The 14,199-nt window shown below is 30.0% G+C and overlaps 1 protein-coding gene across 3 annotated transcripts in view; it reads left to right on the forward strand.

Moving 5' to 3' along the window:
* The window catches only part of LOC107454413 (E3 ubiquitin-protein ligase TRIM33), a 73,018-nt gene extending 61,561 nt beyond the window's left edge, over positions 1-11,457 (forward strand). For 2 of the 3 annotated variants that reach the window (XM_043045457.3, XM_016071605.5), the window contains 2 exons: positions 8,645-8,797; positions 10,212-10,606. In XM_043045457.3, the coding sequence (XP_042901391.2) occupies positions 8,645-8,797; positions 10,212-10,343 (285 nt within the window). In that variant the 3' untranslated portion in view covers positions 10,344-10,606. Of the gene's footprint in view, positions 1-8,644; positions 8,798-10,211 lie in introns of all 3 variants that reach the window. The other variant, XM_043045458.3, reaches the window with a different exon arrangement.
* The last annotated feature ends 2,742 nt before the right edge of the window (positions 11,458-14,199 follow it).

Raw genomic sequence — 14,199 nt, forward strand, 5'->3', positions numbered from 1 at the left:
TATTTATCTCCAAAAGATTTATTTCGGTATAAAATTTGTCTGAATGATGCTAATAGAAAAAAAAAACTTTTTAAAATTTTTTTTTATACCCATGCATTTTTATCATTAACACTTTCCTAATTTTAGAAGTGATTTAAATGCATTTTTGAATTTCAATTAATAAAACTTTTCTTGAATGATCTTACTGCTTGTTCTGTCCATGTTTGAGTAGGGATTAATTCTTGGAGATTAAATTATTAATCTATTACAAATTTTTCATGCTGATTTATAAACCAGTGGCTTTTAAAATTCTATTGAGTTCCTCAGTTAATCTTATTCCTCTTTCTCCTTAGAAAGATGAGAAATTTGTTTTTCATGGTTTTCAGAATTAATGAACAGAAAGCCCTTTAGCTCTTTTTTTTATATTATTATAATTGTAGAATAACATTCTAATGCTTCTGTTTCATGAGAAGATGTTAAAAATAGAACATGGAAATATTTATCTCCAAAAGATTTATTTCGGTATAAAATTTGTCTGAATGATGCTAATGGGAAAAAAAAACTTTTAAAATTTTTTTTTATACCCATGCATTTTTATCATTAGCACTTTCCTAATTTTAGAAGTGATTTAAATGCATTTTTGAATTTCAATTAATAAAACTTTTCTTGAATGATCTTACTGCTTGTTCTGTCCATGTTTGAGTAGGGATTAATTCTTGGAGATTAAATTATTAATCTATTACAAATTTTTCATGCTGATTTATAAACCAGTGGCTTTTAAAATTCTATTGAGTTCCTCAGTTAATCTTATTCCTCTTTCTCCTTAGAAAGATGAGAAATTTGTTTTTCATGGTTTTCAGAATTAATGAACAGAAAGCCCTTTAGCTCTTTTTTTATATTATTATAATTGTAGAATAACATTCTAATGCTTCTGTTTCATGAGAAGATGTTAAAAATAGAACATAGAAATATTTATCTCCAGAAGATTTATTTCGGTATAAAATTTGTCTGAATGATGCTAATAGAAAAAAAAAACTTTTTAAAATTTTTTTTTATACCCATGCATTTTTATCATTAACACTTTCCTAATTTTAGAAGTGATTTAAATGCATTTTTGAATTTCAATTAATAAAACTTTTCTTGAATGATCTTACTGCTTGTTCTGTCCATGTTTGAGTAGGGATTAATTCTTGGAGATTAAATTATTAATCTATTAAAAATTTTTCATGCTGATTTATAAACCAGTGGCTTTTAAAATTCTATTGAGTTCCTCAGTTAATCTTATTCCTCTTTCTCCTTAGAAAGATGAGAAATTTGTTTTTCATGGCTTTCAGAATTAATGAACAGAAAGCCCTTTAGCTCTTTTTTTTATATTATTATAATTGTAGAATAACATTCTAATGCTTCTGTTTCATGAGAAGATGTTAAAAATAGAACATAGAAATATTTATCTCCAAAAGATTTATTTCGGTATAAAATTTGTCTGAATGATGCTAGTAGAAAAAAAAAACTTTAAAATTTTTTTTTTATACCCATGCATTTTTATCATTAACACTTTCCTAATTTTAGAAGTGATTTAAATGCATTTTTGAATTTCAATTAATAAAACTTTTCTTGAATGATCTTACTGCTTGTTCTGTCCATGTTTGAGTAGGGATTAATTCTTGGAGATTAAATTATTAATCTATTACAAATTTTTCATGCTGATTTATAAACCAGTGGCTTTTAAAATTCTATTGAGTTCCTCAGTTAATCTTATTCCTCTTTCTCCTTAGAAAGATGAGAAATTTGTTTTTCATGGCTTTCAGAATTAATGAACAGAAAGCCCTTTAGCTCTTTTTTTTATATTATTATAATTGTAGAATAACATTCTAATGCTTCTGTTTCATGAAAAGATGTTAAAAATAGAACATAGAAATATTTATCTCCAAAAGATTTATTTCGGTATAAAATTTGTCTGAATGAGACTTTCTTTATCAAATTTATAGTTATATTGTGATTAATATTTCTTTATGATATTACTAAATATATGAATCTTAAAATCTTTTTAAATAAAGATTTATGTAAAAGTTTGATTTGGTAGTAAATGATAAACTGGCTATAAAAAGATTTAATAATCATATTCAAATATCCATTTATAAAAATAATTTATTCTTAAGAATAAGAGAATTGTTAGAGATTGTAATATGTTTTTATAGTTGGTGTCACGTGACTCTGACTGCTGCTGCTTTCATTTAATTTTTATTCTTTAACTTTGGTTTTTATGTTGGCAACCTTCTTGAAATGTTTTGTGTTGATTATTTAGTGTTCGAATTAGTTAGGTTTTGAAAATATCACTAAATTGAGATTGCTTTAGCATTAATAAATGTTTATTAAGTTTTAATTTGTATCTGTTTATTCATCTGTAGAACTAGTAGTTCATTTGAATAACATTAAAAAGGCGTCCGTGAAATTTATTTGTTTGCTGCAATTTACATTTTTTGGCGTCCGTGACAGGACATTTTTTCCGATTCGAAACAATGTTTCAAGCAGCAAAAGGATTTAAAAAAGAAGATTTGTTGTTCGTCGCTGAAGAAATTGGCGCAACATTACCACAAAAGGTCACAATATCGGAACTGAAAGAAGCAATTTTGAAAAGTAAGCAGTATTCCGAAGATCCACAGTTTGTTGAAGATATTTTGGTAACAACTGTTAGTGACCGGAAGCATAAAGAATTGGCAGAGGCGGATCAAAAACGATTAGAATATGAAGAAAAGCAAAAACAGTTAGAATGTGATGAAAAGCAAAAGCAATATGAAGAACGGGAAAGAATAAGATTACATGAACTGGAGTTGGCGCGAATTCAAGTAAACTCGCCAGTGGCAATAGCAGGTGAGTCCGAAAATTCTATGATTACTAGTGCTAGGAGGAAATTTAATTTACCCAAATTAGAGTTTCGACAATTCAGTGGGGATATCAAGGAATGGTTACCTTTTTGGAGCCAATTCCAACAGATTCATCAAGATGTAGATATTGCTCCCGAAAATAAATTTCAGTACCTTATTCAAGCTACTGTAAGCGGATCTAGAGCGCGAGAAGTTGTAGAGAGCTTTCCGCCAACCGGAGCTAACTACGCCAAGGTAATTGATAGTCTGAAAGCTCGGTTTGGAAGAGATGAACTTTTGGTAGAAGTTTATGTTCGCGAACTATTAAGATTAATAATTTCGGTTCAGAAAAATGAAAAAATTTTAATGACTTCTCTCTATGATAAACTTGAATCGTACCTTAGAGCATTAGAGACACTAGGAGTAACAACTGATAAATGTGCTTCAATACTTTATCCAATGGTTGAATCTTGTTTTCAAGAAGAGTTCCTGAAAGCATGGAACAGAAGTCCTTCTTACGCAGCTTCAACTGATGCTAAAGAACGACTGAACAATTTGATGAATTTCCTGAAAACTGAAACTGAAGGAGAGGAAAGAATAAATTTAGCCATGGCTGGGTTTGGTTTGGGTTCAAGTGAAAATCGCCAAACTTTTAGGAAAAAAGGAAAGCCTTTGATTTCAGGTAGAGTGCCTACAGCTGCCAATTTACTTACTGCGGCTTCAAAAGAGGTAAAGAAATTATGTGTTTTTTGTTCTGGAAAGCACTCCAGCTCAGACTGTTTCACCGCTCAAAGGATGAGTTTAACCGAGAGACAAGATATAGTAAGAAAAAACCAGTGTTGTTTTGCGTGTTTGAATCCTGGTCATCCAGTACGTAAGTGCAAAATGTTCATCAAATGTATTGTATGCGGTAAAAGACATGTGCCACTTATGTGTGAGAAGCTAGATACCCGAGGTAAAGAATCAGGAGAAAGTGGTGAAAAATGTGAAAGTTCTGAGATTAACATGTCTAACATTACTTATGGTCCCAAAGTGTTTCTTCAGACATTAAAAATCAAACTGGTTTCAGATAACAAGGAAATTCTAGTGAGAGCTGTATTAGATTCCGGATCCCAAAAAACGTATATTTTGAAAAGTCTCGTGGAACAAATGGGATATACTCCGGTAAGAAAAGAAACACTTATACATTCTTTATTTGGTGGTATTAACTCTGATAAGTATGAACACACATGTTATAGAATTCGATTAAGAAATCCTAAAAGCAGCATAACTTGTAACATGGAAGCTTTGGATCAGTCTTCTATATGTGATAACATTACACCTGTAACTTCAGGTCCGTGGATCAAGGAGCTTCAGGAAATGAAGATAACTTTATCAGATATTGGTAATGAATTGCAACCTGTACAAGTACTTCTTGGAGCTGACGTGATAGGGAAGCTTATGACAGGTCAGCGTAAAGTATTAACTTGTGGACTTGTCGCCATAGAAACTTTACTTGGTTGGACTTTGTCGGGAAAAGTGCCTGAAAGCGATACATCTTTATGCAATTCTATGTTGGTAACTTCTCTTTTAGTGAAAGAAATGGATATATCAGATATGTGGACATTGGATACCATAGGGATACAGGATCCATCAGAACAGGAGACTAAAAAAGAACTTTATAACGCTTCGGTAGATAATTTCTTAAAGACTGTTAAAGTTGAAGATCAACGTTTCCTTGTTAGTCTACCTTGGCTTGACGTACATTTGCCTTTGCCCGACAATTTTAATTTAGCACTAAAAGGGTTCCAAGTAACAACTCGGAAGCTTAAAGCAGAAAATTTGTTTGAGGAATATGGAAATGTTTTCAAAGAATGGGAACGAGAAGGCATCATCGAAGAAGTTCCTGTAGAAGAACTGAAATTGACTTGTCACTATATGCCACATCGTCACGTAGTGAAGGAGAACAGTACAACAAAGATTAGGCCGGTGTTTAATGCTTCGTCTAAACAAAAGGGACATCCCAGTCTTAATGACTGTGTTGAAAAGGGCCTAAATTTGATCGAATTAATTCCTTCCATAATGACAAGATTTCGCCTCCATAAGTTCGGCATAACAGCAGATATACGCAAAGCTTTTTTGCAAATAGGTCTCCATAAGCCAGATAGAGATTTTCTACGTTTTCTATGGCACGACGAACAAGGTGAGCTCAAACATTACCGTCATCGAAGAGTTGTCTTCGGTGTTTCTTGTAGTCCCTTTTTGCTTGCGTCAACCATACGATACCACTTAGAAAACAAACTAGATGAAGCCACACAAGGAAATGGAAGATATCCTGAAGGCATTATCCGCCAACTGCTACTCAGTTTTTATGTAGATAATTGTTTAGTTAGTGTTGAAACTGAGCAAGAGTTAGAACAGTTTATTGAAGTTGCCACAGAAATTATGGCTGAAAGAAAATTTGATTTAAGAGGGTGGGAGTTCACTAATCCCGCTGAATCCACTGTAAGGTCAACAAACATTCTAGGAATGATATGGGACAGACAAAGTGATACTCTTTCCATAAATATTCCTGATGTTAATGAAACAAAGAATGAAGTGATCACAAAGCGAAATATTTTATCAGCTTCACACAAAGTTTTTGATCCCATAGGGATAACCTGTCCAGTGATGATGCGTCCAAAACTTTTGTTACAAAATTTGTGGAAGTCTAAAATTGGTTGGGACGCTGAAGTTGATCAAAAAACGGGCGAAGAATTTCTAAGATGGTTAAATGAGCTTGAATGTTTGAAGAATGTGAAGGTAGCAAGATGGTTGCACTGCGATAAGGGAGTTGAAAATATTTCACTTCATTTTTTTTGTGATGCAAGCAAGTATGCCTATTCGGCAGTAGTCTTTCTGCGAGTTTGTTATATGACTAATGTTTATGTACAGCTGGTACAAAGTAAAACAAGAATTGCCCCTTGTGGGAAAAAAGAGACAACAATTGCAAGATTAGAACTTCTTGGTGCCACAATATCTGCTCGTCTATCCACTGAGGTACGAAAAGAGTTTAAAACCCACAATGTGTATTTTTGGACAGATTCCACCACAGTGTTAGCTTGGTTGAAAAGAGAAGAAACGTGGGGTGTATTCGTACAGAACCGTGTTCAAGAAATTAGGAAACTGACACCAGTTCAAGCATGGAGACATGTACCTGGATCCTTGAATCCCGCGGATCGGCCAAGTAGAGGTTGTTCAGCTAAGCAATTGTGCCAGTCAAAATGGTGGGAGGGTCCCTGTTGGTTGTACCTTCCATCCCGTGAATGGCCAACTAACGACTCAGAGGAAGATGTCAATGAAGAAGAAGTGATTAGAGAAAAAAGAAGAACGATCGTATCTTCAATTGTAAATATTGAAGTTACAGAAATATGGAGCGATCATTTTTCCTCTTACAGTAGAAACATCAGAGTGGTGTCATGGATTCTTCGTTTCATACATAACACATCACATGAAAATAAATTAAAAGGTAACTTGAGCTATGAAGAATTCAAAGAAGCAGAAACTCAAGTGCTCAAATCCATGCAATTAAAAGTGTTTCAAGATGAGAAGTTTCTTAACAAAATGCAAGCATTTAGAGATGAAAAGGGATTACTGCGAATAAGAACCAAACTTGTAAATAGTGATGAAACTGAAGATTTTAAATTTCCCATTCTTTTACCTGGTAATAGTTTCGCTATGAAGTTAATACGAGAAGAGCATGAGAAATCAATGCATGCTGGTTCTTCTATCGTACTTGTCAGACTTAGGGAGAAGTTTTGGATTCTTAAGGCTAAAAAGTTAGTAAAATATGTCATTTCTAAATGCGTGACATGCAAGCGTTTCAAATCTAAACCAGTTGAAGTTCCCTTCGCTCCGCTGCCTAGAGAAAGAGTCACCTTGACAAAAGTCTTCGAGGTAAGTGGTGTAGATTATGCTGGTCCTCTCTACTTGAAGTCAAAAGGAAAAGCTTGGATCGTTTTATTTACGTGCGCCGTTTACCGAGCGGTCCATTTTGACAATCCCGAGCGGTCCATTGGTACAATCACTCACCACAGATGCTTATATCCAAGCCCTCAGACGATTCATTGCCAGACGAGGCCGGATTTCAATCCTTTATTCCGACAACGGCACAAATTTTGTGGGAGCCAACAGAGCATTGAAAGCATTAGATTGGGACAAAATAGCCGCATACTCAACCGCTCAGAGAATCACTTAGAAATTTATTCCACCTACCGCAGCATGGTGGGGTGGGTGGTGGGAGCGAATGGTCAGAATGCTCAAAGAACTGCTACGTCGAGTTCTAGGGAAATATACCATCGATTACGAAGAACTCTACACGATATTGTGTGACTGTGAGTCAGTAATAAATTCAAGGCCACTCACTTACATACAAGATAATCCAAATGAATTAGTACCGTTGACACCCGAAATGTTTATTCACGGTGGCGGTAACAGCGAAACACCAGATCTAGATAATGTAGACCGATCTTGCCTCATAAAACGAATAAAGTATTTACAGAAGCTACGTGAAAATCTCAGACAAAGATTCAGAAATGAATACCTTGCTCTTTTAGTCCACAAAGGGGTAAGAAGAAATAACGTTTTAGACGTTGGTGATGTTGTGTTAATAGGACATGACAATGTCCGTCGCATCGATTGGCCACTTGGAGTTATTTTAGAAATTTTTCCTGGTAAAGATGGTATTCCTAGAGTTGCAAAACTGAGGACCAGTAAGGGGGAAAGGATCCGTCCATTTCAAAGGCTTTACCCATTAGAAGTGTCTACCAAAACTGATATTGAGGTCTTAAAAGCTGCTAGAAGGACTGACGATTTTGTAGAAAACAATGAAGCTTTAGAGGTGAATTATTTTCCTAAAACTAAGTCGGGAAGAATCATCAAAGTTCCTGTTCGGTTGGACTTATGAGCATTCTTTTTATTTTTAGCTCTAGTAGTTTAAAGTTCCAACTTTCGTAAAATTTTGGTTGCAAAGTTCAATAAGCCTAACTTTGCAAGGTGGGAGTATGTTAGAGATTGTAATATGTTTTTATAGTTGGTGTCACGTGACTCTGACTGCTGCTGCTTTCATTTAATTTTTATTCTTTAACTTTGGTTTTTATGTTGGCAACCTTCTTGAAATGTTTTGTGTTGATTATTTAGTGTTCGAATTAGTTAGGTTTTGAAAATATCACTAAATTGAGATTGCTTTAGAATTAATAAATGTTTATTAAGTTTTAATTTGTATCTGTTTATTCATCTGTAGAACTAGTAGTTCATTTGAATAACATTAAAAAGGCGTCCGTGAAATTTATTTGTTTGCTGCAATTTACAAGAATAATAATTTATTTTTAAGATAATGTGTTTGAATATTATTTACAAGAAAGAATTCAGAAATATTACTTACAATACAACTGTAAATTTGATAAACAAAATTTTATTCGGCCAAATCTTGTTCAGAAATAAGTCCTTTGAGGATTCAATGTTCTATTTTTATGAAATCTTTTTTTTAAAACCATTTTAAATTTCATATTTTAACTTCTTTTAAAAAGGTTTATTTTGTATATAAATTTAAATAATGGCTTCGTTGTATTTTTATTAAATTAAATACAAAGTATTTACAGATTTTATTTTTATTATTGTTTAAGTTATTGTATTTTATTTTTTATTAGAATATTGCATGTTTATGTAGAAATTCAGTTTTATTACTACAAATGTCTCTCCTTCAAAATTATATTGAATTTCAAGTTCTGAAGAGTTGACTTATTTGGAAAGAAAAGTGACATTTCTATTGCTTTTTTTTTCAGGTTCCTAATTATTATAAAATAATTAAACATCCAATGGAGCTTTCTACTATTCGAACTAAAATATCACCATCCAATTTTGAACATTATGAAAAAGTTGAACAATTTCTAGATGATTTGATTCTTATGTTAACAAACTGTTACACTTTCAATGGGGTAAGCAAAATAATGATTATTCATTCATTTCAACTTAATTTATCCTTCCTTGCTAGTTTTATTTCTTTATTATTTTAGCAAATCTATTTGTACTTAACCATTGTACAAATGAGAAATTTTTTAAAGTGGGAAATTTTTAGTCTTTGTTGTATTATTACAAGTCCACTTGTACTTACATATTGATTGTTATTTAGCTTGCATAATAGTTCATTTAATTTCTCTGAAATAGTATAATAATTTTTATATCTTCAGTGGGTTAATAAAATGAATATCAATCAAGATTCATTTCTAAAATAAAAATTTAAGATACAAGCATTACAGTAATTTTCAGAATATTATAAAGTAGCAGACAATTTTTTTAAATGCAGTATGTTATATTTAGTCGTTCTGCGACTGTTGGCCACTGTAACTTTTGACCTATAACACTTTGAAAAGTTTCACTGAGACATTGACTGATTTTATGAATGAAGAGATTTTTAAAATAAGTCAATGTCATTTTTCATATTAATTGTGGATTTATCAGTCTTAAAATAGAAATAATGTACACATGCTAATTTATTTATTTACTATTTAATCAATAAAAATAGAAGACCATGATAAAACAATGTATCATGAGGTTCAGCTTTATGATTAAGAAAAGATATGATCAAAAATGTTTCTTGCAAAACTATTATTTCAATTTGGAATTGTCGATACAATTTATTTTCTATATTTACTTGTGGACTGTAACTATCCATTGTGTATCAAAAGCTCTGTAAAAAACCAAATTTGAAAATGAAAAAAATGAAAATCGGAACTGTTTACATTAAACCAAGTTTTGAGTTAAAGACATATAAAGTTTCAAATTTAATTTCTTAAGAATTCTCAGGTAAGAAATGCAGCAACACATTCTTTACACAAAAGTATATAAAATTATATACAGTAAAATTTATGCAAGTTGATCATTTGTGTTCATTTTATAAAGTTATGGTGCAATTTTTAGCCAATTGTATGATTAATTAAATTACACCTATAGCAAACTTATTATAATTTTATTATTCATGTTAATTAACTCAAAAATTTGTGATACTTGTAATATTTTTGTTAATAAATTTTTTTTCTCCAGATATTTTATTTTCAATATAACTTCGAATTTTCTCTCATTTTGTCCAAAAATAATTGCTAGTTATTAGTTTTTCAATTGCAACACAATATAAATAAAACTGATTATTTACATAATATATTTTTTATGCTAAGTATTTAAAATCAATTTCTAAAAACAATTAAAATGAGAACAATTTTACTATTTATATGCACTAGTTTTCTATACCAGATTAATTTCATCACCTAAGTCATTTGACATAAAACTATACTTTGATATATTTATATGTACATAAACATATAGCAATTTTGTTTTGTTTATTTTATTTTACAGTCTCTATCAACTTTATATGCTACTGCCAAACAGATTGAAGTTTTTCTTTTGAACATGCTCAAAAAATATTTACCTAATTTTGTGGATTACATGTCAGAAAAACTAAAGCCTTTTCAAGTATCAGAAGATTGAGTTTGTATACACTGTCATTCATATCAGTGTATGACAGTGGTGATATGAGTGACAGTGTCATATTATCTCCACTGTCACCACAAATCATATATTTGTATATCCATTAACATTGTCTATATCCATTTCGTTTACTCCCTTTTTTATAACTATTACACTGTTAAACAAGGTGTATGTTCTTCTTTCAGTAAGTCATGTTTTTCAAATTTTGGTTTGGGAGGTTCTGTAGAAGAATAAGACATTAAAATTACTCCACAATTAAAAAATTCAGAATCTCAAAACTCAATTTGCAATAATTGTTCAATACTTTTCCAAGATAAATTTTGAAATTCTAGTATTAAAAGAATGTTAAATTAATGCTTATAATGCTTAAAAGGAATATCGAATTCTAAAACATTACACTGTTTATAAAGTTTTAAGTTTAAAGATATTTTGTGAAAACTATATTATTTGTAAAGACCTTTAGAACATTTTTTTTCTGTACCAGTAAATGCCTAACTATTTCTTACATTCATAGTTAGTAGCTTCCCTGAAAAAAAGCCACCAAAGTATATTGGTATCCACCTACTTTTAAATAAGGCTTCTGTTTCAGAATTATCTTGGTGAAAGTGTTTCCCATTTTTATTGCTTATAGCTTACATAATTTTTGGGAAAAATATAAATGCACTGTCATAAAATGAATTTTTAATGACGAGAAACTTTTTTTAGTGACCTTTTTTCTTCAGAAACTTGTTATCTATTAGGGTTGCCCGAATAAAAAGTGGTAAAGTGCGGCAGTGTAAAGAAATAGTAGTGATAACAACATTACATTTCGGGTTTTAATTTAAGGTAGAAACGCAACACAGGCTGTGTGTAGCTGATTAATTAGTTCACAAGAGAGCATTTAAAGTGAATGTAAAGTTGTTTTCAGAATGGAACTTCTGTTAGTAGGGTGATTTTTAATGACAAAAGGTGATTGCACTATTAACTTACTTATATCGAACAAAGTGCTGCATAAGATGACACAAATTGTAAATTTTCTTTTACCTCTTATTTCATCAACAGCAGCAATTAATTCATGGCATTTGCGTTTCCTCTGTCTTTTCAGATCTGATATTGATGCAGGGCTTGACAAAAACATTTACACCATTAGATCAAATTTTTGCCTTTTATAATTAATCAACTGACATTCAACATGTTATGCTAACCTTCTGCCATTAGAAATTATACTGCTGTGCCTTGTACTGTTCTGGATATGCCTATTTTAGTATAAAGTAAAAAATTTTGCTGGCATAAAATGCATCTGAAAAAAAACTCAAGCAGTTCTAATAATATTTATTAAAATAACTCTTGTTGTCATTTATAACTCTTGTTATCATTTACTTGTTGTCAAAGATATCTTTAAATAAAATTACATTTTTAGAAATTAATAAAAATTAGTGTAAGTTTAAATTATCCCCAAGAGAAAAAAAACTTATTAGAACTGCTTGATTCTTTTAACCCACTGACGGTTCTGCACGTAAAAAGTCGCATTTTAACCTGCAGTCTTCTCTGCATAGCAAAACCGGTTTTCCCATGTTAATGGATAGGGGAACTGTGTGTAGGGGAGAAACATTCTCCCAATTTTGCCCATTTCCTTAACCGCCAGTGGGTTAAACTAAGTTATTTGCATTTATCGTCTGCAAACATGTATGGTGAAATTGCCCAATTTTACATTCTTATTAGATGTTCTGACGTGAGCTGGTTAATCGGTTAGACACTAGCTGTCTTACTAAGGCTACTGTATTTTTGATGCTATCAAGAGTGTCAACTTTTTATTTGATCAATTCTTACAAAAGAATGCCCATTATACATTTAATGAGAGACAGATACTTAAATTTTGTCTTTCAGTGTTATTAGATAATAGTTTTATGTATGTTTTTCGTACATTTTTCTTTTTTGATTGTGTGATTTGCCGATAGCTGAAAACTGATTTCATTTTAATGAAATTGAATGATGGTTACTAGTAAATTTAATCGAACAACATTTTTTTCTCACTTTTTATTGTGAGAGTTTTATTGCTGCATTTGAAAAATTTTCCCAAAAAATACAAATATTATAGTTTTGCTAAAACTATAAGTTTTATTAAGTTGTGTTTACAATAAATCATATTGTTCATAATCTGCAAATAAGTTCCTGCAGTTAAAATGTGTTCTGTATTAAAAACAATTTAATTATTTTTTGCAGTGCTTGTAAATCCACTGTATTAAGAAATAACTGTTGTCATCAGTTTTTAGTTGTTTTTTATTAATACTTTCTTATAAAACTCAATATCATCAGTTTCTTTTCCCTGTGCAAAAAATTTCTCATAAAAGTAGTACAAAGATTTTATTTTTCTTAAAACTGTGACTTTCATTTAGTTGAGTTAAGAATTAACCATTGTAATGCTTATAATAATTAACGTGTGTCTGATGTGAAAATTTTTTCTGTATTTTTTTTTTTTTTTTTTTAGGAAAGAAAGTTATAAAATAATATTTTATTTTCAGTGTTTGGGTTTGTAATGTTTTAATTTAAAGCAAGTTTACTTTTGTTTAAAAATAACTGATATAAATTTATATTTGTTTTTTAATTCTTTTTGGCAAAACCCAGCATCTTTACTTTTTTTTAATTTTCTGTATGCAAAAAATTTCTTATAAAAGTAGTTCAAAAATTATATGTGTATATTATACTATCCTTTTCACTAAATTGAGTTTACAACTAATCCTTAATTACTCACAGTATATGAATAAGTGTCAAAAAATGTATATTAAAAAAATTTATAAGTAAAATTTTATTCTATATTTATAAGTACTTAAGCTTAATATTTTTTGGCATATTTATATTTGTGATGTATAAATATTTCTTTGGAGTATTTATATTTTAAAAACAGTTGACTTTCCTTAAAAATGACTTATTTCAATTCTTTGAATTGTTATTAAATTCTTTTCTTTGCAGAAGAGAAAAAATTAGAGACAAATTAGTTACAAATGCTATTTTTCAGTTTTATTTTGGTACAAAATACATAGTATATATTTTTTAAGTTTAACAAAGAAAAAAAAAGGGTATACATATTTTTCCCTATATGTCATGTCATTTGTTATGCTTACAGTCAACTTTATGTTTAACCTTATAGTGACATTTTTATCTCAAGAGTACAGCTTGAATAAAGTTCCGCAAAGTTATAAATTTAATCACTAAATTGTTCTTCATTAGTTTCATGAAAAGTAGTATACTTTTTATTATATTTAAGAACCTTATGAAAAGTATTTATTCATATTTAAGTTTTGAAATTGTTTTGTTTGTTATTTCAAATAGTTTCCAGCTGTTTGTTATTTCAAATAGTTTTTGAAATAACTAAAAGCTATAGTTTTTTTTTTAAATTTAAAAATATTTTAAGGATTATTATCTAAATTTTAATTCTAGTTAATAGTTTAAATTCAGTTCATGTGGTCTTGTATTTTTTATTATTATTTAACATTCAATTTTAACTCGGAAATTATTCACCAACTTTGTTGGTAATGAAAGTGTTAAAATTTTATATTAATTTTAAAGTTTCTGTTATATCTGTATAATTCAGAAAAAATAATCTCACTGTTTAAAAAAATATGTATTGAATTATATGTAAATTGCCAGTTAAAATAATTCTGAGTACAAAAATTTAAAAGATGTAAGATTGAACTTACTTTTCGTGGAAAATTTAAAAGTTGGTAAATAATATAAATGAAAAACTGTTATGAAACTTGTAATAAATTTGCTATTTATTGTTACTTTATTACAAATTCTGCTATTAAATTAAAATCATTCTGTTTTAATTGGATGAAAATATTATCAAGAAAGAACAATTTATTTTGCATTTTTAATT

This window comes from Parasteatoda tepidariorum, chromosome 6 (genome assembly GCF_982258835.1).
Source record: "Parasteatoda tepidariorum strain Cologne lab strain chromosome 6, Ptep-v5.0, whole genome shotgun sequence".
Classification (NCBI taxonomy): Eukaryota; Metazoa; Arthropoda; class Arachnida; order Araneae; family Theridiidae; genus Parasteatoda; species Parasteatoda tepidariorum.